We start from the raw sequence: 25,755 nt of genomic DNA on the forward strand, positions 1-25,755 counted from the left end.
AAAAACGTTTGGGAAGAGGAACTAGATGTTCAGCTCTCTGAGGAGGACTGGGAAAAATGTCTTAAAAATATATACACCTGTTCTATTAATGCCAGGCACCAACTTATTCAGTATAAGGTGTTACACAGATTACATTACTCAAGGGTTAAACTTAATTCTTTCTATCCTACTATCTCCCCTCTCTGCAATAAGTGTGAATCTGCGGAGGGCTCTCTTGGTCATCTTTTCTGGGCATGCCCAAAACTGGGTGAATTCTGGTCAGAAGTTTTTCAGTTTCTTTCTGAAGCTTATGCTTGTGAGCTTCCCTTAGATCCTGCGACTGCCGTTCTTGGCTGGTCGGCCTCCTTGCTGCGCCTTAATAATGCCACCCGATTACCTATACAGTATGGTTTGATGATTGCCCAAAAATCTATACTCTGCATGTGGAAGAAAAATTCGAAGCCACTATTCAAGATTTGGTTGTCAGAACTTCCCTCCACTCTGCATGTGGAAAGACTCAGATATAGTATTTCTGGAAATATAGATAAATTTGAAGCCTCTTGGAGGCCTCTTTTCAACCATTTGTTAAAAATCAATAATGATGAAGCTATTTAAAATGTATTTCTATTCATTTTTTATTTATTTTTTTATTAGGATTTTATTGTCATTTCCATTGACCTCTGTCTTCAATGTAAAGATACCTATGTATATCTCATGTGTTCCAGTTGTACAATCTCACCTGGTCTATAATGTCACACTAGGCACAAATCTGTTCTGACCTTCCTTGCCTGTGCCTGGTGATGTGGTTATCTGCAAACTTGAATCTAACTGAAGGAGTTTTTTTTTTTTTTTTTTTTGGATGTGTAGTTGTGTTTGGTCCTGTCCTGTGATTGTATTGTCTATTTGTCTGAAAATCTGAAAATGCTACAATAAATATAAGAAAAAAAGAAAAGAAAAAAGAAATCTGCACAAAGATTGAACTGTCAGGCATGCATTCATTTGAACAATAACAGATGATTTTGTGATAAAGAGTACTTATTTTTCTAAATAAGTATGAAATGGATGTGTTGTTGTTTACATCATTTTTAAGCTTGAAGGAGCAACCAAGTCTAAAGTGCTAGAAAAGAGAGGTGATAGTTTATGTTGCAATGTTGAGTTCTTAAGCTATCTGGTATGCTGAGGAGCTGAGACAAGTCAGGAAGATTATTTATAACGAAATCTTTACTGGTAGAAGTGATAGTTCTACCATATTTGTAATAAAGGGTTGGTTTTGCAGCCTTGGCTAAATGGAGTATACATTAGACTAGATAATGATCTGAGATGCCATCACTCTGCTTCAGAATTTCAACGGCATCAACATGGATTCCATGTGGCAATATTACATCTACAGTATGATTACGACAATGAGTGGGTCCTGACACGTGTTGTCCAACTCCAATAGAGTTCAGAATGTATGTAAATTCCATTACAATGTGTATTTTTCATTATCTACATAATGAAACAATGAACAGGGAGGGGCCAAACATGTGACTATTGTGGCTGGTGACTATTTTCACGTTCCGTGTATTACAATCGGCAATCACTAGGGCACTTTCAACAGGATTTTCAGTGTGTGCGTCACTGAGTGGGGAGAACCTGTTTGATGTTATAAACGGAATGGAACAGTGATGTTTTGTCCTGTGAAAATGGTGTGTCACAGTCACCCAGTTGCCCTGCTGTGCGGGCTGTGCAACCGGAACTGAACAATGTATGGGGATCGCTAAACTTGTCGCATCCAAAGCAGTATCTAAAGCCCTTGCATTATTTTTGTCATCGATTTACATTTTGGATGTGTGTCTCTAATTCTGAATTCTTCTTTGTCAGTCTAACTATTTCTCTGCATTTATCACATGTGAAACCCTCACCGCTGACAGAGAAGGCTACGATCTGAGGCAGGCTGGGCAAGTAACAATAACAGGAGAAGATGCCATAACTCACCATGTTTGTTGATTGATTCCAACTTACCAGATTTGTTTGATGGACTGGTAAAAAGATGAGCGCAATAAAGAAAAGAGATGGTAAGAACAAATGACAAAGCAATACCATATTAGTTTGCACATTTATTGTAAAACAAGTTAATACTGTAAAACAAAAGTTATGCTGAATATAATAGACAGCAAATTATTTGGTGTTAATGTCACGGTTCATAGATCCAATGTCTCTCTCTAGTCTCGTGCTTTGTTGTTTACATGTGTGTGAGTGTGTGAGTGGGTGTGTCCGGATCGTTACTGTTGATCAGTATCCAGCTGCAATCAATCATCATCACCAGCTGCCACTCATCTCATCTCCTATAAATGCTCACCACCTTCTCATCTCCTTTGTCAGATCGTTGCATGAAGTCTCTGTGTTGTCTGATCCTGTTCCCATGCCTCGTGTCCTGTCTTGAGTTCCTGTGTTCCGGTTTCGCGTCTTGTTGGATTACGTTTCATGTCTGGATCATGTCATCACTCATCAGAGCACGCTGCACTTCATCCATCACTCCGTGTCTGACCATCGAAGTCCCTGCGCCACCGCCTGTATCACCCAGATTATTCATCATCATCATCATTACTGACTATTAATAAAGAGCTTTTTACTTGCATATTGTGTCCTCGTTTCTGACGTAACCGAACGATCTGACCAAGGATGGATACAGCAAGTACATCAGCGCCGACCATGGAGGACTGTTTGAGTAACAGTATGGCTCGTAGAAGATACCTACACATCAGCAACATAAATTCATATACTAACCATTCAGAAATGCCCTGTTGCATTCTACATGTTATCACTTCTTCTTGAGTCTCTCCATCATTGACTCCGTTGACATCATCTGACTCCGGTTAGGCTAAAAGTTTTTGAAATTTTCAGTGCATGTCTGTGTGAGGTAATCGAAGCTGCTAAGGACAAGAGCTGTTGAAGCTCCGCCCTCTGTGCAGGGAGCAGCAGTTCATTTGCATTTAAAGGAACAGACATAAAACGGTGCGTTTTTGATCACCCTCAGAAAGTGACAACTTTAACATGCTATATAAAAATCTCTGTGGGGTATAGATTTTTCCCTAAACCTAACTATCTGGGGCATCTTCAAATCGACACCCAATTGATCCTTTTACCTGAGGCGTCTCCAAATCGACACCAATACCTTTATCTGGGGCGTCTACAAATCGACACCCAATACCTTTATACTCTAGCTCTTGCATCTTCAGTCGACAACTGGCCGAGTCTTACTCTAACTAACTTGCTTCCCTAAACTAGATTACTTCATGCGCAGGAATAATCGACAAACAGACTTCAGCAAATGTCCTTTAAATGCTTTAATCACGGCCAAGAGATCTTCCCGAGCAGTTCTCAGGGAATCTCTCCCAAGAAGCAAGGCCAGAGGATCTCAGACAAATTCCATTGAGAATCCCACCAGATAACACGGATACAACAGTTTTTATAGAATCGAGAAAACAAACAAGACTAACATGTCACCTTCAATATGATTGGTTCAATTGGTTCAAAAGCCCCAACCTTTTCCCTCTGTCACTGGCACAAGCAAACTCTGATTTTGTAATTACTTATCACAAGGTTTGAGAACTAGTCATCTGTCTAGGTTCACTTCCCCTATTTGTTATTTACACACACACACACACACACACACACACACAATCAAAGTCACAATTTTTCCCCAAAGAGTTTGGAAACATTTAAAAGCATATGAATGTTGTTCCTGCAAGAAAAACAAATGTTAGTTGATTAATTAAAGTTGATTAATTAAAAAAATCCATCACAGACTTCACATACACACTCTGGGGACATCAAAGACATATTTTACATCTTGTGAAAAGGGCATTATACCACCCCTTTAACAGGTGGATACATGCAATCAGCCCAAGGGGCAGGATGAGAGGCCACAGGCTGGAGCGCAGGACAGTGAAAGTTTAGCAGAGAAAGTTTCAATGGCAGGGTGACAGGATAGATAAAAGTGAGCGGTGGGGCCGGGGAGTTTTCGTTGGAGGATCTTCTAAAAAGTCTATCAGGTGATCAAGGTTTACCCTGGTAATTAGTTTGCCATTGTCATCCACAAGGTCTATGCTTTTCCTAGAACTAGTGATGGTGTATGGGTCAAAATAATCAGGGTCTAGTTTTCCTTCGTTTCTCTGCTGACTTCTTTTGGTTTGCCTCAGTACTCTGTCCTCAACCTGCATGACAACGCCCTTTCCTTTTTTTGCGTTTCCTCTTTCTTTTTTTCTTTACACCTGTGCCATATTGTCCTGAAAGGTTTGGTACAACCTGTCCTGCCGTTTAACACATTCAGAAATGCACTCCTCTGTAACCATTCCCTGCATACTTTTATTGATCTAGAGCAGTGGTTCCCAAACTTTTAACAGGCATGTACCCCCTGAGACATTATAGATCTTCCGGTGTACCCCCAACACCACCAATTGTTAACAAGTTTTTTTTTTTTTTATTAATCTTTATTTTTATAAATTTTGTCGATAATAGTGAATAGAATCATAAACATATGATACAAATCTCATCAAAAGTCAACATATGATACAAATGTGCTGAATATAATGATTTTAAACAGATATGCACCCAATCTCACACACAATAGGCCCACAACACATATCCAACATCTCATTAAAACTATTGTTAACTTTTCACATACTGATAAGTATTGCTTTTCACATATGATAACATTGTATATTTTCTTAACTTCTCTGCTGTAAAATAATAATAAAAAAGAGAACACATTAACAATAGTAAACTAAATAGTAAACAGTAAACTAAATTGTAGTAAACCACACAGAATAGGCCTACCACCTCTCCATCCACATCACCAGTTTAATCAATGTGATGGATGTGCCTGGATGTTCTTACATAATGCAGCGATGTTAGGCCGAATTGGGGACAGTTTCAGTCTTAGATCATTTTCCACAAACAGTCTGTACCTATACTTGGTCTTAAGGCAGACCAAAGCTGAGAATCCAGTCTCACATAAATACGTTGTAGCAAATGGCATCAACGTCTTAATCGCTCGGTTTGCCAGGTCCGGATACTCTGCCCGCAAACTAATCCAGAAATCTCTCAGTGTCTTCTGACCGAACTCGATTCTGACCGACCCGTTCGTGGATATTTCAATGAGGCTCTCTCTCTCGAGCATAGGAAGCTGGCATGTGTTGGGTGACAAAAAAGGATTACGAATGCAAGCCGTAGTTCGTTTTCACACAGAAAATCCTGCAGTGATGGGAATGCGCCAATGTCGTTGTCTTTGACACAGTCAGACCAGAAGTTCAACTTTTTAATCATGGCCTCTACCTTGTCTCGCACATTGAATATTGTCACAGAGCGACCTTGCAGCCCGAGATTGAGCTCATTTAGACGACCAAAGATATCTCCCAAATAGGCCAGTCTTGTGAGCCACTCATCCTCATGCAACCTATCTGACAAGCGAAAAGGATTGTAGATGAAAAACAGTTTCAGCTCGTCTTTCATTTAAAAAAAGCGTGCTAAAACTTTCCCTCTGGATAACCATCGCACTTCAGTGTGGAGCGAAAGCGTCAAATAGTCACTGCCCATCTCACTGCATAAGGAGGAAAAAATGCGCGAGTTTAGGGGTCTTGATTTGACAAAGTTAACCATCTTTACTGTGTCGTCCAACACCTGTGCCAGGCTGTCTGACATTCCTTTGGCGGCAAGCGCTTCCCTATGTATGCTACAGTGGACCCAAGTGGCATCTGGAGCCACTGCTTGTACACGGGTGACCACTCCGCTGTGCCTCCCCGTCATTGCTTTGGCACCATCTGTGCATATACCAACACATTTAGTCCAGGTTATTCCGTGTGATCGTATTAAACTGTCTATGAGTCCAAAAATGTCCTGCCCCGTTGTCCTCGTTGGTAACGGTTTGCAAAAGAGGATGTCCTCATGGATTGACCCTCCATATATGTACCTGACGTACACCAACAACTGAGCCAGGCCTGCTACATCTGTTGAGTCATCTAGCTGTAATGCATAGAATTCACTGGCATGTATGCGAAATAGTAACTGTCTCAAAACATCTGCTGACATATCACTAATCCGTCGGGACACGGTATTGTCTGATGAAGGCATTTTCTGGAAAGTATGTTTAGCCTTTTCCCCCAACATTTTCTCAGCCATGTCCATAGCAGCAGGGACAATCAGTTCCTCCACAATAGTATGTGGCTTGCCTGCCTTAGCCACTCTGTAACTGACCATGTAAGATGCTTCTAGTCCTGCCTTATTTTACAGCATCTGGCGCTATCAGACATTTCTTGGTGTTAGAAAGCAGTCTCAATTGTCGCTCAAAAAACTCCCGTGGCTTATTTTTCAAATTGCCATGTTTCGTTTCTAAATGTCTTTGTAAGAGTGAAGGCTTCAACGAGTTATTAGACAGAACCTGCGCACATATGACACACTGTGGCTGAGGGAAATTCGCATTGCCTGTGTATGTGAAGCCCAGAGTTATATAATCTTCGATATATCTTCTTATCTTTGAGTGTGCCTCCCTACCATCGTCTTGTTGTCTCGAGGGAAGAGTCTGTGTCTCCCTGTCTCCATCACTGTCCATGTTAATGGTTTGGCTAGCATCAGGCCTCTCGTCAGAGTTAGGATTTGCTATGATAGTGTCTTGACCTGAAAAGCTTGTCCCAACAGCAGGTGACTCCTTTGAAGTGTCTGTTGTCGTTCTGGGTATGGCCTGAACCCGTTTCAGGCATTTATCCATCGATTGAAATTATTTTTTTGTCAAATAGACGTAACTGGGATGATTTTTTTTTTTTCATTTGCGCGCCACAAATAATATATATCTGTCGTCATAGCAACGTTTATTAGGCTTAATAAAAGCTCTACTTTTACCCTCTCTGTCTCCACTCTCGAATATTTTGTTAATGCGGAGAAAATACGTTTTTAATGTGCAGCGCAAATGCGGAAGTTAAGTTACCACCGTGGAACAGAGAAAACGTTTGAAAAGGCATATGACTTTGATCTTTTTTCGTGTACCCCCTGAAATCAGTCCACGTACCCCTGGGGGTATGCGTACCCCAGTTTGACAACCGTGGATCTAGAGTAAAGAGGCAAATTGTGCATACATGTTGAAGTATGAAGTAGTAACTTCTAATTGTGCCTTCTAATTTAGAATTCTAACTTCTAATTCTCATAGGTGTCTGGTACCTCACATGGGTACCTAGCCTCACAACCAAACAGCAGATAAGGGGAAAATTTGGTTGTTATCTGCTTTTTGGTATGCAGACCAAACATTATGGCCTCCACATAATCAGCCCAGGAGCTTCTGTTCTCCATCAACTTGCTCAAAGATCTGTAAAACAAGTAGACAAAATGAATAAGGTTCTATTGCAATTTACTGTATATACAAATGGTAAATTTTTTTAAAGATATGTACTGTTGATTACCTCTGAATTGACCCATTGAGTCTCTCCACCAGTCCATTTGTTTGTGGATGGTATGGGGCACATAGACTCCTCTTAATGCCAAGTGTTTGGCACACACCCAGTCTGTTCTGTGTGTACAGATCAACACAAATCTAATTTTCAATTGAGCCGTAAGAAACCATTTCTACTACTTTCTTATTTGTAAGAACAATATTAGCATAACATAATATTACAGTAAAAAAAAAATAATAATAAAAAAAAACTATAACAATGACTGTAGTTGATCTGTTAAGAGCCTTTTAGAGGCATCACATTTATAGAAGATGTTTATTATGCAAGTTGTTACCTCCTCTGTGCTTTTTATTTTCAATGGGAAAGCCTCACACCACTCATCGCCACAATATCCATGCTGTAATTCTGTAATAAATGCTGTAATAAATGCTATATTCTGCTGCCAGGCCAGTAGTTGGCGATGTCACTTTGTAAAAAAAAAAGAAAAAAAACTAGTCGCCTATAGACTGAACACGTAATGCGCATGATGTCACCCTTTTCACAAATTCACATTTTTGTAGTTTACACAGAGACAATAATGGTATCGTTTTCAATAATGGCATTTACATTATGATCACGAAAAAGATTCTTGCTTATTTTTTTTACTTTAAGTCTGCTATCTATATAATGTACAAATTACTGTGGTTGATTATTTTAGCCACTTTTAATTAAAATGTTAATGTTTTTAATTATGGTACGCTTGTAGATTATGACTAAAACGTAAAAGTACTGCATGGTTGCTAATTTCACCCAGGCTCAGGCGTGACGGCTATCTTGACTGGAGACTGAGGCGTTTTACCTTCTGGAGCGGACTCTAGGTCTTCACACTCAGGAAAGGACTCTGGGATTTCACACTCAGGAACGGACTCTGGGATTTCACATTCAGGAACGGATTCGGGGAGATCACTCTGGATGCATTGTGACCACTGTAATTGGCAATGCTTTAATTCCTTAGAGTAGGAATTTTCCGCACTGGAATGGACTCGGGAACAGTAATCACTGGAAGAAATTCTGGAGCCAACTCAGGAGCGTTGGGAGTGGGGCTGGAATCCTCCACTGGGCAGCTGGTGTTGATAGCAAACTCAGAGAAACTTCCAGAGGACCCACACCGGATAGGCGTGCCTTCATTTCCGCTTAGAAGCTGGACGGTAGAATATACGCAGCGAATGGTCTGGAAAGTTAGTGAGGCACGCCAGTTGATGAAACCTCCGGGCATGGGCCTCGAGGGACTGCTGTTCCTGGTCCAAACACAGCAGTTGGACTGCTGGAAGATCCATTTCATAAGGTCTGTCGATCTGTCATGGGTCTTGGTTGCAGCAGAGAAGAAACAGGATCTATATGCAGCAATCTTTATTAATCACAGACTCAAACTAACAGAAATACTCAGGATAATTTGGAATTTCAAAAAACACGAACAGAACAACCAGGCTTACAGCGAAGATGACAGACAACTAGACAAACTCAGACTTAAATACACAGGCAAACAGGGGAGCTAACAAGATAATAGACGAGACACACCTGAACAGAAAACTCAAATTAAATCAGTAACTGTCCCTGCAAACACGTCCACTTGGGGCCCTCATGGGCCTCACTTGGACTAGTTGGGCTTCGGCTGAGCATGGGCTCAGAGTGGGCTTTGTTGTTGGGCTAAACTAAGTGGGCTCCAGCTGGGCTCCACTCCTAAGATATTATGTTTTCATATATAATATATTCAAAATTGATTATGTCAGACATGGATGCTATTGAAAGCACTAACTAATTATCTAATTACACTAATTATCAAAAACACTGATGAAAGTCCATTTGAATGTCAGCAAAGTTTTATCGGCTAGGGTGTCGTGTCAAGGCACTTATTTGCGCCAGGATTTGCATCCACTGGCCGCGGGAGCACGCAGAGAAGCGGAGTTTAACTGCTGCACTACGAATTCACCTCTTAAATGGAACAAATACACTGTAAAAAATAAAAAGTTGAGTAAACTTAAAAAAGTGAAGCAACCAGCTGCAAAGCATTTTTGAGTTTACTCAACTTCAGTGGTCGAAGTTCATCCAACTACCAGTCCAACTCAAAGAAACGAGTAAGCACAACTACAGAGGTCCTGAAGTTCAGTAAACTCAAAAAAGCTTTGCAGCTGGTTGCTTCACTTTTTTAAGTTGATTCAATTTTTAAATTTTTTAAGTTGATTCAACTTTTTTACTTTTTTAAGTTGATTCAACTTTTTCAAATATCTCACCCAGATACTTGTACAGCCTTCACATTAAGAATCCAAATGCAGGGAGTAAACCATACTGTAAATACAACACAATACAAAAGACATTGCTATCATTACAGAACTTATTTATTGACAAATATTCTGCAAAACAACACATTTTCTATTTGCATTAGGTACACATATTTTAAGGTGATGAAGTTCTATTCCACTCTTCAAGATTTAAAAAAAAAAAAAAAAAAAAAACACTATGCACAAAATTAGAGTACAAACTGGAATAAATAAATGCTCAACCTTACAATTATCCATATGGATTGCAGCTACTTGGACAATCTTTTGAAGGACTATGCAAAAAAAAAAGCACTTTAGGTCAAGATAAATAAACCTTTTTTTTCTAAACAAACTAAACAATTTTTTTCTTAACCAGTTACTACTGGTGTATTTTAATGCTTTAGAATAGTTAACATTGGGGCCATAAATCAAGCCAAAGAGGAGAGTAACAACTGTGGCAAAGGTCTTGCACATTATCTGGCCCAAACTGCTCTTATAGTACTACAGAGAGGCACCTTATATTTGGGTTTGAGTGGATAGTGGCAACATCATCTTCAACGATAGTTAAGGTCCTCATCTTCTCCCCTTGTGAATGTCTTCTGGCTCTGTGTCCTGCAGTAGAAAATAAATCAACATAAAATTAGGGTCATTTTTTTTATTGTATTAAATTATGTTAGACCACAGAGTGTTCCTAAAGGTCTGCTCATGTAACTTCACTTGAAAAGTAAAGGTGGTCATGTTTTTTAAGCATGTTCAAATTCAGCCATAGAGCTAAAACTGATAAACGGAAAACATTTTCCCAACTCCAAACAATGCCATATCAGCATTGATGTGATTGCCTGTGGCACTCGTCCACAGCAGAATCCACAGCCATTCTGATTTAATGCTTTTTTTAGTTTTAGTTTAGTTATTTTAGGTCACCCAAAATCGTACATGTGTTAAGGCACACATTCTGTTCATCACCCAAAACTGGTCATATTGCATCAGTGAAGATTGGTTTAAATCACGAGAGTCACATGGATTACTTTCATGCTGCCTTTTCTTGTTTATATCTCCTATATTCATATTCTTTCATATTATATTAATTTTATTTACTCTGCTATTGCTACATTACTGTTTAACCTTATGATTGTGCACTGTATTGTTTTAACAGGTTAGATATCAGAGGGAATGTCTCCGGACAGTGTTGTGAAGCAGTAATTTTCCACTGTCTTTGCTTTGGTAAAATAACAGCTTGTTGAATTTGTGCTATCAGATGAAGTCAAACTAATCACTGAGAAAGTTTCAACTACAATTATTTAATAAAGTAATTTTTACCATGACTTTGTCTGTTGATGATACGTTTTGTATATCACACAAAACCTATCTCTTAACAGCATCTGGTAAATAGGTGAAATATATCAGGTGTGAGTGTATATGCTGATGATCTTCTTACCAAGCAAGTCTTGAGGATGTTTCCAGACTTTTCCCTCATAAACAAAGGCAGACCTTTAAGAGTTGTAGACTTTCTTTGAGGAAGCACATTGGAGTTTCTGTGTCTGAAAGACAGAAAAACAAATACGGAACAAGTTATATACAAAGTGAAGCATGGGAATTACCTTGAAAAAGAGATGGCACCATTCAGCCTTTAACCAGAGAGATATGATCACATGCAAAATAATTACTTGATGATCAAGTGAGGATCTTCATCTCCACCACTTGCTCTGTACAACTAGATGTGTATTCATTTAACTAAGAGAAAAAGGTGCTCTTCGGATCAGTTTGTGTGATACTGTAATACTCAGCAGAGACCCTAAAAAAAAAAAAAAAAAAAAAACATTGTTGAAACAGTAAGAAACAGTAAGTAAATTCAGTTCAACTCACCTGATCTTTTAAAAAATAAAAGCCACTGTTTTAGCACATCCAAGGATCTTGTCACTGTACTGATGTTCTTTAGTCTAAAAAGGACAAATACAACAGAACAAAGATACATAATTTTTTTAAACAAAACAACAACAAAAAAATCAGTTACAGTAGGTTAATTTAACATGTAGCAAAAATAATACAGAAAATGAATAATCAAATGTGAAAAAGAATCAATGCATAGTTTTCACTGTATTTACAGCGATTTTGTCTTTTGTTAATTGATTAACATTAAGGATTTAGCCTAATATTTAAGGATACACAATATTTTTATCCTATTCACTTTAAAACATACCGCACACATACTACCCATTCTATTATTATTTGATATGCAAAGCTAACATACATATTTTTAACATAACACATTAGTTTTGCATAGGCTTCTATTATTCAATTTTTCCTCTAAATTGTATTGTATTTAATTATATTGCACCACTGTAGAATGACTGAGCCTCAACCTAAGCATGTACAAATTGTAACTGAAATTTGTATACGTGACAAATAAACTTGAAATTAAATTGAACGGACTGCGGTCACTTTAAGAGCTCATGGATCTATTAATACTGAAACATCTAGGTTTCACCAAATTGGTTATGTTCACTTAAGACATTGCCGACTGTGTTTACTTGAATACTTTTTTTGTTTTGTTTTTTGTTATTGACATAATTGTATGTGTATGTCATTATTAAATCGCAATACGCCACGAAAGATAGCTGAATTCGCACTCAGATTCTGTCCGAGTCCGAGAGAAGCGGCTTTCTGTCTCTCAATCAGCGCAAGCACCGCATTTAAGTCTTTATTCACGACTTACTGAGCTTAACATTTTTTAACATCTTTTAAACACCATGCACGTCCTTGTCCTTCTTTTTCAAGCATGTTTCCTCACTCTAACGTTAGTCTGGGTAACGTTAGCACGTTAAGTAGCAATGTGCTAACGTTACGTGGATAATCTCTAACAATAGAAACTTATCGTCACCACGAAATATATCTTTTAACATAATACTATATTTTATCAACATGTGTGCAATTTATAGCCTATTTTCATTCATAAAGCTTAAAGAAAACTTACCGCAATCAGATGAAATCCAGTCCCTTCGATAGCGTGGTTGGAGGAGGAAACCCCAAGTAACGTACAGCGAGACAGACTGCGCATGCGCGATGACGGGAAGTTAAACGTTCGAACTATGAAATCAAAATATTAAGTTTTCTCAACTTAATTGTTTGTGTTCATTGGACAAAATAGTAGTGCACTTGCAGTTAAATAGTTTTTATAAGTAAACTCAACATTGCAGCAAAAAATTTGCCCACTCAACTTAAAATTTTAAACTGAGTTAACAATTTGCAAGTTGGATTTTTTACAGTGTAGCGACGTGGAAGGGTTTTCCATAGTAATAAGGGACTCATTTATCTACCTAAATATATTTATTTGTCTGTTACATTAAGGCGACGTGTGAATTGTTTAATGCGTCGCTTAATATTGTGGATTAATCGACAGTGTTTTCCAAAGTTCCATATTGCCATGCACCTTAGCTACATAGGCCGACTGATACAGGGGTTTTCCTGCATTTTTTCGCGGCAGCCAAAGCAAAAAATTTTGTCCCGCCAAAGCCTTATTTGATCGGTGAATGACTGCAGTACGGTGTACATTTTAGGACATCCTCAGACCTCAGACATATGAAGACAAGGCATCATGCCTCAGACTAAAAGGCTTCAGTCATTGGACAAAACGGCATCGCGCCTCAGACTGAAAAGCTTCAGGTCTCAGGAAAAACAATGTCAGGTGTCAGGTTTCGTACAATTAGGCATCAGACGAAACAGCCTCAGACAAAAAGGCATCAGACATAAAGGCATCGGACGAAACGGACTCAGACTAAAAGGCATCAGACAAAAAGGCATCAGACGAAACGGACTCAGATTAAAAGGCATCAGACGAAACGGACTCAGACTAAAAGGCATCAGACGAAACGGACTCAGACTAAAAGGCATCGGACAAACGGAAAAGTTTGGAGGTTCGCATTGCCCCGCCCCATGTGACATCACATGTACGCGATTCATAGCTCGAAAGAACGCTTTACTTGATACATTTCTGAAGTCTCTAAGGTTGATTAAAAACAAGATTCTTGAAATATTATGATGATTTTTTGACAATAGCACTGATGCATAATGTTTCCTCTGTGTATGTCTTTTATTTATTTATTTATTTATGTGAAGCTTTATATATACTTGATATAATTTAATTCCTGTAGAAGTTATATGTCCTTTATATCCGCTTATTATCTGATACATATTCAATAAAAAAAAATAAAAAAAACGCTTTACTTCACGATAGTTTGCCAACATACAAGCTAGCTAGTTGAAATATGTCATCTAACTTTTTAAACGTGCAAATAAAACTCGTGAAATGCATGTTCTCTTCTGCATACAGCATAATTAGTGTAACATTTAATTAAAGCATATATATATATATATATATATATATATATATATATATATATATATATATATATATATATATATATGCTTTAATTAAAACATGCACTCGCGACATGCATGTTCTCTTCAACATAATTAGTGTATATATATATATATATATATATACACAGTACAGGCCAAAAGTTTGGAAACATTACTATTTTTAATGTTTTTGAAAGAAGTTTCTTCTGCTCATCAAGCCTGCATTTATTTGATCAAAAATACAGAAAAAAAAAAAAAAAAGTAATATTGTGCTATATTATTACAATTTAAAATAATTGGTTTTCAATTTATTATACTTTAAATTATCATTTATTTCTGTGATGCAAAGCTGAATTTTCAGGATCATTACTCCAGTCTTCAGTGTCACATGTCACATCCAGTCTATCACATGATCCTTTAGAAATCATTCTAATATTCTGATTTATTACGAGTGTTGGAGACAGTTCTGCTGCTTAATATATTTGATGAATAAAAGGTTAAAAAGAACTGCATTTATTCAAAAGAAAAAAAATATTTTCTAATAATATAAATCTTCTTTACAGGGGCAGATCTAGAAAAATATTTATGGTGAGAGGGGTGCAGGAATTTTTGAGGGGTGGCAACATATGGCAGACGTATATATACTGAATTTAATCACAGTTAAATTGGCCATAACTTTTAATTCGTTGCTGCCAAATGGGGTGATCCGCCCCTGCTTCTTTACTATCACTTTTGATCAATTTAACACATCCTTGCTGAATAAAAGTATTGATTTATTTCAAAAAAAGAAAGAAAAAAATGACTGACCCCAAATTACTGACCAGTGTATATTGTTGTTACAAAAGATTTATATTTTTAAAATATTTCTTTCTTTTTTTTTCACTTTTTTTTTTTTTTTCGTTTTATTCATCAAAGTATCCTAAAAAAGTATCACAGGTTATGAAAAAATATTAAGCAGTAGAACTGTTTCCAACTTTGATAAAGAATCATCATATTAGAACGATTTCTAAAGGATCATGTGATAGACTGGAGTAATGATCCTGAAAATTCAGCTTTGCATCACAGAAATAAATGATAATTTTAAGTATAATAAATTGAAAACCAATTATTTTAAATTGTAATAATATATCACAATATTATTATAATTTTTTTCTGTATTTTTGATCAAATAAATGCAGGCTTGATGGGCAGAAGAAACTTCTTTCAAAAACATTCTCTCTGTCCTAGCATGTATCACATATTTGTATAGGGTTAAAAACTTTTTTTGTAAAAAAAAAAAAAAAATGTATAGGCTATGTTTAAAAAATTTTGGCCTGTACTATATATATGCTTTAATGAAATGTTACACTAATTAAGTTGTTTACAGAAGAGAACATGCATTTCGCAAGTTTTATTTGCACATTTAAAATTTAGATGCCATATTTCAACTAGCTAGTTTGTATGTTGGCAAACTAACGTGGAGTTAAAGCGTTCTTTCGAGCTATGAACCGCGTACATGTGACGTCATACGGGGCGGGGCAATGCGAACCTCCAAACTCCATCTGAATCCGTTTTGTCCGATGCCTTTTAGTCTGAGTCCGTTTTGTCTGATGCCTTTTTGTCTGATGCCTTTTAGTCTGAGTCCGTTTCGTTTGATGCCTTTTTGTCTGATGCCTTTTAGTCTGAGTCCGTTTTGTCTGATGCCTTTTAGTCTGAGTCCGTTTCGTCTGATGCCTTTTTGTCTGATGCCTTTTAGTCTGAGTCCGTTTCGTCTGATGCCTTTTTGTCTGATGCCTTTTAGTCTGAGTCCGTTTCGTCTGATGCCTTTTTGTCTGATGCCTTTTTGTCTGATGCCTTTTTGTCTGAGGCTGTTTCGTCTGATGCCTTTTAGTCTGAGTCCGTTTTGTCTGATGCCTTTTAGTCTGAGTCCGTTTCGTCTGATGCCTTTTTGTCTGATGCCTTTTAGTCTGAGTCCGTTTCATCTGATGCCTTTTTGTCTGATGCCTTTTTGTCTGATGCCTTTTTGTCTGAGGCTGTTTCGTCTGATGCCTTTTAGTCTGAGTCCGTTTTGTCTGATGCCTTTTAGTCTGAGTCCGTTTCGTCTGATGCCTTTTTGTCTGATGCCTTTTAGTCTGAGTCCGTTTCGTCTGATGCCTTTTTGTCTGATGCCTTTTAGTCTGAGTCCGTTTCGTCTGATGCCTTTTTGTCTGATGCCTTTTTGTCTGAGGCTGTTTTGTCTGATGCCTAATTGTACGAGACCTGACACCTGACATTGTTTTTCCTGAGACCTGAAGCTTTTCAGTCTGAGGCGCGATGCCGTTTTGTCCAATGACTGAAGCCTTTTAGTCTGAGGCATGATGCCTTGTCTTCATATGTCTGAGGTCTGAGGATGTCCTAAAATGTACACCGTACTGCTGGCAGTGCTGGGCGAATATTAGAACGAGCAGAGAGCCCCGCCGGCGCGCACTCTCACCGTCTTCAAACAACACGAACGAGCAGAGAGAGAGAGCCCCGCCCGGCCGCGCGCGCGCACTCTCACCGTCTTCAAACAACACGAGCGCTGTCTTGCTCTCTCTCCCTCGCGCATATTAATCGAAATCAATTGACACACGATAGTAAAAGGTTAGGCCTTAACAGAGATTAATGCTATCTTTAAAATAGTGTAGCCTATTGATCAAATTGAAGGCTACTAGAAGAACAGTTGGTAAAATCAGCCACATTAATACCAGCTTCACCAAACTATATGAATTGCAATTGTACTCTAGAGTTTGTCATTCCTGATCCCCTGTAATCATAGCTAAAAACTAAAATGCTTTTTTTTATTTTCTATTTTTTTTATAGAAATAATGGAGTGTTCAGAAAGAACTAAAAGGAGGAAAATATCAGCGAAAGTGGAGGAACATTTGCGTCTCCTTGAAAAGGAGTCTATGATTGATGATTTGTTGGCACATGATTCTGAAAAGGAAAACCCACTGGATGACTTGTTAGAGCACACTGAAAGCGAAGATTCCACGGACACTTTCTACGATGCTTGTGATGAGATCTGTTTTGAGAATTCATCAAATGATTTAGAAGATGAAAATTCCTCAGATTCTTTTTATGATTTTAACATTTCCTCATTTGATGATTTGGATTCTGAAAACTGGGTGCCTGGTTGTGATAGTGACTGTGATTTGCATGGAGATGAATGTTCTGACTTGGAAGATGATAATGATGATGATTCGCATGGGCTTGCAGAGTGGGCTGCAGAATTCAACATACCACAAACAGTGCTGTCTGCACTTCTTAAAATCCTAAGGAGAAAGGGCCTTGATATCCCAATGGATGGCAGAACTCTTATGTCAACTGACAGATCTTGTAATGTGGCGAATATGGCTGGGCGGTCCTACTACCACTTTGGAATCGAAAATGCTCTCATAGCTGAACTAACATCTTTAGGACATTTAGCAAATGTGACTGATACTCTCACAATTCGAATTAACATCGATGGATTGCCCTTATTCCGTAGCTCCAGTATGAGTCTGTGGCCTATTCTGGGTATGATTAAGGAAATTCCAGAGTGTAGTGTGTTTGTAATTGGAGTGTACTCGGGTGCGTCCAAACCCGCAAATGTGCAAGAGTATTTACAAGAATTCATTGTAGATATGAAAGCAGTTTCTCAGAGTGGTATTGTATACAATGGTGTACATTTCAGGGTACCATTACCCGATGCTTTTATTTGTGATGCACCTGCTCGTGCCTTTCTTAAATGCTCCAAAGGCCATACAGGCTATTATGGGTGTGAGAGGTGCACTCAAAAAGGCCAGTACATTAATGGGAAGGTGGCTTATCCTGAAATATCAGCAGAGCTCAGGACAGATGAGCAATTTGGTAGGCAAGGCTATCAACAGCACCAACTGTCAGCCTCCCCCTAAATGATCTGGGTATAGGTTTAGTTACCAGTTTTGTGTTAGATTATATGCACCTTGTGTGCTTGGGGGCAATGCGTAAGTTAATATTTCTTTGGTTGAAGGGGCCGCTGAAATGCAGGCAATCTATGAAGTTTTTTGTTGTAATGTCAGCATATATGGTTTCTATCAGGCAATATTTACCTAGCAATTTTGCAAGGAAACCACGATCCTTGTTTGAATTCAGCACATGGAAAGCTACAGAGCTTCTGCAATTTTTACTTTACACTGGCCCTGTTGTTCTCCTCAATAATATACCCAGTATAATGTACAGAAACTTTTTACTTCTATCGGTATCTATGAGAATTCTTCTGAGTCCTGCCTTATGTTCTCCTGACAATTGTGACTATGCTGAGGAGATTTTGAAACTCTTTGTAACAGATTTTGCTGCAATTTATGGCACTGAATTTGTCAGCTATAACATGCATTCATTGATCCACCTAGCTCAAGATGCACGAAAATTCGGCCCGTTAGATAGTGTTTCAGCTTTTCCCTTTGAGACCTTTTTAGGTAAACTGAAAAAACTTGTCCGTCGGCCTCAAAACCCTGTCCAACAACTCATCAGGCGGATCCATGAGAAGCAGAAAGTGGCAAGCCAAAAGACCACATCAGTTTTCAGCCCACTTAAACAGCTCCACTTTTCTGGACCATTGATTAATTCAATTGCAACATGGGAACAATACAGGCGTTACAATGATGGACAGACACTGATCTCCTCCTCTCGTGGCGATGACTGTTTTTCTGTAGGGGGAAGGATTCTTATTGTGCGGAACATTTTGTCACATTCTGGAACTGTTAAAGTCCTGTGTAATTTCTTTGAAACTGCCAAATCCTTTTTCACCTATCCAATGGACTCATCATGCCTTGGAATTCTTTTTGTTTTTAATTTATCTGAAGACTTGCTGCTGTTACCTGTGGAGGAGTTAAAAACAAAAATGGTGTTATTGCCACTCAAGACTGGATATGTGGCATTGCCACTCCTGCACTAGTGTGCTATTTATTTGTTTGTTTTTTGTTTTTGTTTTTTTATTGTTTTAATTTTTTGTATGCATTTGTTTTTCTTTAAGCATGTTACCTTTTGCAATAGTAGAATTTATAAATAGTGGAGGATTGGCAGTTATACCGACAAAATGGTTTATCGGGCCTGAGGAGGATGAATGCTACTGGCCACCAGCAAGGATGAACATGGCAAAGGCGGTCATAGAGCAACAGGACCCTCACACTGACTGGGCGACATTCAAGTTGACTGTCAAGAGAAAAGTCGGTAAGATGTCCATTTGTATGAGATTACCTGACATGATGAGTTCACTGTTGATTCGGTTTAAATTAGCTCTGAATGAAACTAATTGCCACTCATTTGTCTCTTTCCCAAAGCAACGTATGAAATTGCCTGCACAAAATTAGTCGAGTATGAACAGAACACAGATGTACCAACCGAGTCCGATTCTACAGAGAAGACGGGAAGGGGGAAGCGCAAAAAGAGGTGAGGCTATTTGAATTACTACTACTAAATGGATGATGAAAATTTGAATTTCCCAATGACACAGGAAGGACAAGTTTTGTGGGAGTTTTGTTAAGTGTATTTGGCTCAAAGCTGTCAAAACGAGGGAGGTAGACAACAGATATACGATTAACTAATAAATAAAATTAAATGTAATCAATTAATAAAAGTAACAATCACATGTTTAGGGGGAAAAAGAGATGTATACAAATGGTTGTGTGCATGCCTGAAGGAGGAATGGGGTGTTGGAACAGATGTTAAGGATCCATGTGAGGGTCTCTCTTGTACCCAGGGTGTTGTCATTCTATATAGATCAGTCATGGCAATTCTCTGGTGGAAATGTGTATGAACCCTGTGTATAGTGGTATCACCTGTTGTCCAAAATGTATATATATTTTTTAACCAACTGTTTTTAAAATGCTTTAACTCGTTGATTGTGCTTGTATATTATACATTTCTAGGCGAGTGATTTTGTCCAGTGAGGATGAGGATGATGACAATTGGTCCGGCAGCCAAATCAGGCCTACACCTCCATCCACCCTCAGGTAATCACCTCCACACTGTAATTTTTTTTTTACCATTTTGGTGATGATCGTTTCCTTTGGTTGGGTGGTTTGATTCTTGGCTTTTTTGTGTGAGTTTTTTTTTTTTTTTTACGAGATTTTTACTGTGTGGATTTTTGTACAGTGCACCGGCTCCATCCACCCTCAGATCTGTGCTGACACTTCCACTGCCTCCATCCACCCTGAAGCCGCTTGTCCACCAGCGTCTCGATTTCTGACGCGACGCCAAAGCCCATTCATTTCCTATGGAACTACGTCGGCAGCAAAAACGCCCCCGCAAAGCATGATGGGTCGCGTCGCGTCGATTTGGTCAACAGCGGCGCTGCAAAAAAGTATCTTGGTGGATACTTTATGCAAATGAGAGCGTCAAAATGCGGGGCAGCAGCCAATGGAAACTCGGCGGCGAGAATTTGTGTATGGGTGTTGCTATGGTTTCATATTTAAAGTACATTTTTCCTGGCGCGAAAATGGAGGAAAAATTGATTATTGCTGTCTCAAACTTTCCAGTAATATATGATTCCAGCCTGGACATATATAGAAATGTCCAGGTAAAAAATGATGCCTGGAGGGATGTTGTCCAGATTGTCGGAAGCGATGGTAAGTGCAGATTAAATATTTTAATGTTTTAAGCATGATTGAATATGATGAGGCAAGTTTTCAATGAGGACTCCAATGCAATGTGCATTGCCATTTGTGTTTCTTGTTCATTTTACCATTTACCAATCCTTGTACAGAATAAAAGCAATCAACCAAACATTTAAGTTGTTTTTTAATAACACAACAATTGCATAATATTTCCATACATTAAATGTTCTTACTGAATGATCAAAGACTATCCAGCATACTGATTCAGTCTAGGATTTAAAAGAAATATTTGTGTCCAAGCTTCTACGTATAGGCCTACCGCTGGTTGATCAGTAGTGATGATGATTTGAATGTGAAAAGCAAAAAAAAGAAAGAAAAGCATTTTTATTTTATTTTGCATATATCAGGCTGTACCACCAAAGTAAAATAAATGTCTTAAACCTTGTATTTTAAAAAAAAGTTTTATTAATAAAGTAAAGGCATAGAACCAGTTTATTTGTAGTGCACTGACAATAGTTTTATATAATTAGTTTATTAATTAAATTAATAAAAAGACAAAAATATATTTTTTGTTTGTTTAGATATGTTTGGTAATTGTACCTGAATGAATTTAAAATTAATTTGCTATATTTCAGATCAATATATTTGTTTTCCTTCATTTTAATTAACACTAACTTTATTCTCTTCTGAATTATAAATACTTTATTTCTGTATAAAATAATACTACCATTAAAAACATTTGATTTTTCTTTTTTAATCAATGTAGAATGTGTAACTTAAAAATAAACAGATTAGTGCTCTGTTCAAGAAATGAAAACCAATGCAATATGATGAATGTCCAAAAGACGGCACCGACAGACTGTTTTTAAATGGGGTTGGATAAATATTTTTTGCTTTTAAACTGTGTGTGTGTGTGTGTGTGTGAGAGAGAGAGAGAGAGAGAGAGAGAGAGAGAGAGAGAGAGAGAGAGAGAGAGAGAGAGAGAGAGAGAGAGAGAGAGAGAGAGAGAGAGAGAGAGAGAGAGATTTTGGTTGGGTAACAGTTGTAGGTTACAGTTTGACAAGAGTTTACAGTTTGACAAAAGTACAATGTTCCCCAGTAGTTCCGCATTACATTAATTTGCCCGCAAGTTTTATTTATTTTTATACCGTGTATTCTCCATGTATATTCATGCACCGAACCGTGACGAGGCCACAAAAAGGATGATGACCTTCCTCCTAGACCATGGCCTATCCGGGCAGTATAACTTTCTGGGCCGAAATGGGAAGAGAGAGTTCAAGGCCTTAAAACTGTATGAAGTAATATATGGTAGGTGTGCATGTGGATAATGTTTGAAGTTGTACCGATAATAGAAAGGTGTCACAATACCCTAACATTATAAACATGTCGATTTTAAATATTGTTAATGGAGCGTTTGTTGTCCTTGCTAAGCAGTGTGTTCGCACATGTCTCTCAGTTGCTTAGCTTGTGTGTTTAAGAGAATGTGTGTATTTCTAATAAAAATCTTAATTTATATAGCGCTTTTCTTAACATAGTTGTCTTTACAGTCCTGGCTAATTAGACAGTTAACAACCCAGCAACCCAGTTAACGAAAACGAACGAAAAACGAAAACTAGGTGGGAAAAAACATTGTCGTTAACTGAAATAAAAATAAAAACGAGGCATTACAAAAAAAACTATAACTAACTAAAACTGTAATGTGTGTTTGGCAAAACGAAGTAAAATAAAATAAAATTATAGAGTAAATGTCCTTAGTTTTCGTCTTTGTCAAGGTTTTTTAACGCCATTTAAAACACGCAGCGTATTCGTTCAGCTGCATTTCCTTTCCCTGCTCTCCTTCCGTCTCTCTGTCACTCATGCGTCTCTCACATGCGCGCGCACACACACGCACACACACACACAGCCCCTCCCCTCCGTGCACACCGCGTCTCCATGAGAACGAGTGTTCGTTCGACGTTGAAAGCAAGTTCACGAAAGGTTGGTATCTCTATCTCGTGAACACCTTTACACAATCAAACGTTAAAAAGTGGTATAAAAATATTTTAAATTCTGAATATAATTGTGTTAATGTCGACCCGAGAAGCGATTGCGCCTTCTTTAGAAAGTTAACTAGTCGCAAGTTTGAGGTAAAATGCACTTTTTGGTTGTGGTTGTCGATGTCAAAACACTAAGCTGTGATTCAAATATGACATATGTTATGTCATTTTTTTACTTTTACACTGAATGTTTGCTGCTTCAATCCAGATGAGTAGGCTATTGACTGTAAAGGGTAAATTTAGTATAGGGTGTGAAAATTGTACAGCTGTGGTATTTGTATAGGGTGTGAATTCTGTATAGAAGATGTGTAGATTTTTGGTACAGTGTGTGGATTTTGTAAGAGGTAAAGGAATTTCAATGGGGTGTGAATTGGGGGGGGGGGGGGGGGGGGGGGGGGGGGTAATAGACAGGCCCGGCAGGCAACCCCTCAACAAGGACTTCAGGCTCATTTGAGGTGGAAAGAAACTGTCTGTAACAGTGAGGGAACATTGCAAAAGCATGTTGTCATAAATTTTACTTAAATAAAAACGTGATTAATTGTATTACTGGTCTCTTTGTTATTGTAGCTTGTTGTGTTCGGGTCTGTGGGACCCGTTTTCAGTGTTTGCTAAAAGAAAAAGTTATGCTATTTATTATTTCTTCTAACTCAAACTTATTGGCCGTGGCTCATTTTCTGTGAAGAACATAAAAAAATTACTTATTTTCAATGACTGCACATGGTACACCCTCCTACACATAACTATTACATATGAGGTGTTCGGCTCTACTGAACCCGAGAGTAATAATTGTAGGCGCTATGAAACTTAACTGTGTCCTCCTCCTAACTGGGCCTGCAGTGTGTGTGTCTTGTCTGTGTGCGTGACTGTTTTTTTTTCTGAAACTGCTATTCCCACACAAAGTTACAAAATTGTTACATTTCAAGCACTTTCACCTGTTCTGATTAAGTTCTAAGAAATGAGCACCAATAATGATAAAAAATCTTGTTTTTTTTTAAACATTTTTTATAATTGAATTTCCTTGTTTTCTCACAAAAAAAAGCTATCATATGATCATAATTGTGATCTCACAGGGGTAAATGGCGAATAAGAACCATAAATTATGTATACCATTGGTAATATTGAGCTAAAGTAAACATCTGTTAAGTATTTTTACATAAATTGTTATGGCTGTATTGATTTAAAAGCCTAATAATGTGGTGGGTCCACCAGACCCGGGAATATTGGCTGTGTAACAAAAATATTAACATCTTACAATTGTTAAAGAACTGTATGGGCTGACTGTAAAATAAGCCCCAAAAAAGATTTTTTTAGCCCATAATAATAATGGTTATTACCCATATGGGTAGAATAGCAGGGACCCATAATCAGCCCACATGGGGCCCAGCTAGTAGTGTGGGCCCCAGATGGGAGAAACCTGGGTTGCCCATGTGGGTTTTAGCTAGGGCCCATGTAAAGCCCACCTTCAGCCCATCACTCGACAGCCCATATCCATCCCTTATGGGCCCCACATGGGTGTGTTGACAGGGGTGGTGAGCAGGACGAGGCCGAGGGCTGTGAGAGAGCGGCGCGAGGCCGGTGGCGTGATGGCTGATGAATGACACCTGCGTGACGCACCGGTCTCGTATCTCTCACGGAGGAGCGGAAGCATAAAAGGAGGAGCGGCGACCGTGAGGGACGAGAGAGGCCAGGCCTGGATTTTATGTTGTGTTTTGTTATATGTGACAGCAGTCGTCCGTGAGGGGCTGCTGTCTTTCAAGGTTATAATCGTTAACGAAAACGAACGAAAAACGAAAACTAGGTGGGAAAAAACATTGTCGTTAACTGAAATAAAAATAAAAACGAGGCATTACAAAAAAAACTATAACTAACTAAAACTGTAATGTGTGTTTGGCAAAACGAAGTAAAATAAAATAAAATTATAGAGTAAATGTCCTTAGTTTTCGTCTTTGTCAAGGTTTTTTAACGCCATTTAAAACACGCAGCGTATTCGTTCAGCTGCATTTCCTTTCCCTGCTCTCCTTCCGTCTCTCTGTCACTCATGCGTCTCTCACATGCGCGCGCACACACACGCACACACACACACAGCCCCTCCCCTCCGTGCACACCGCGTCTCCATGAGAACGAGTGTTCGTTCGACGTTGAAAGCAAGTTCACGAAAGGTTGGTATCTCTATCTCGTGAACACCTTTACACAATCAAACGTTAAAAAGTGGTATAAAAATATTTTAAATTCTGAATATAATTGTGTTAATGTCGACCCGAGAAGCGATTGCGCCTTCTTTAGAAAGTTAACTAGTCGCAAGTTTGAGGTAAAATGCACTTTTTGGTTGTGGTTGTCGATGTCAAAACACTAAGCTGTGATTCAAATATGACATATGTTATGTCATTTTTTTACTTTTACACTGAATGTTTGCTGCTTCAATCCAGATGAGTAGGCTATTGACTGTAAAGGGTAAATTTAGTATAGGGTGTGAAAATTGTACAGCTGTGGTATTTGTATAGGGTGTGAATTCTGTATAGAAGATGTGTAGATTTTTGGTACAGTGTGTGGATTTTGTAAGAGGTAAAGGAATTTCAATGGGGTGTGAATTTCTTTCTAAAATTGTATGATGTTTTTGTTGAGTTATTATTACACAATATACTTTTTCTGACCTTTTTGAATTTTGCTCCTGACAAATAACCCAAATTACAAAAAAAAAAGACTAAAACTAACACTAAAATGAATAAAAACTGAACTAAAACTAAGCATTTTCCAAAAATAAAAAATAAACTAAACTAGCAAACCCACTTTAAAAACTAATTAAAACTAAACTGAATTTGAAAACAAAACGTCAAAATGAAATAAAAATAAAAACTAATGAAAAATGCAAAACTATAATAACCCTGCTGTCTTTACTTTCATTTTGTATTGGATTATTTTATTATTATTAAAGTTGTTGAATGTTCGCCGGTTCCCGCCTCCTTCTTCCCAAAACTTCTAACCTTGTTACAGTAACTATGGAGACAAACAGGTGGGAAACGAGGATGACTGAACTAATAGAACAAATGGAGAAGCCAACTAGAAACACAACACAATGAAAACCAAATGA

At 38.1% G+C, this 25,755-nt stretch overlaps 1 protein-coding gene across 1 annotated transcript; it reads left to right on the forward strand.

The window, feature by feature from the left end:
- The first annotated feature begins 16,629 nt into the window (after positions 1–16,629).
- On the forward strand, positions 16,630–20,495 carry LOC311298100 (uncharacterized protein). Its single transcript, XM_084420780.1, has 3 exons — positions 16,630–19,246; positions 19,357–19,465; positions 19,945–20,495. Exon 1 carries the CDS (start codon positions 16,882–16,884, stop codon positions 17,947–17,949), a length of 1,068 nt encoding a protein of 355 aa, XP_084276906.1. The 5' UTR covers positions 16,630–16,881; the 3' UTR covers positions 17,950–19,246; positions 19,357–19,465; positions 19,945–20,495.
- The last annotated feature ends 5,260 nt before the right edge of the window (positions 20,496–25,755 follow it).

The sequence above is a fragment of the Rutilus rutilus genome (assembly GCF_951802725.1).
Source record: "Rutilus rutilus genome assembly, chromosome: 10".
Taxonomy (NCBI): Eukaryota; Metazoa; Chordata; class Actinopteri; order Cypriniformes; family Leuciscidae; genus Rutilus; species Rutilus rutilus.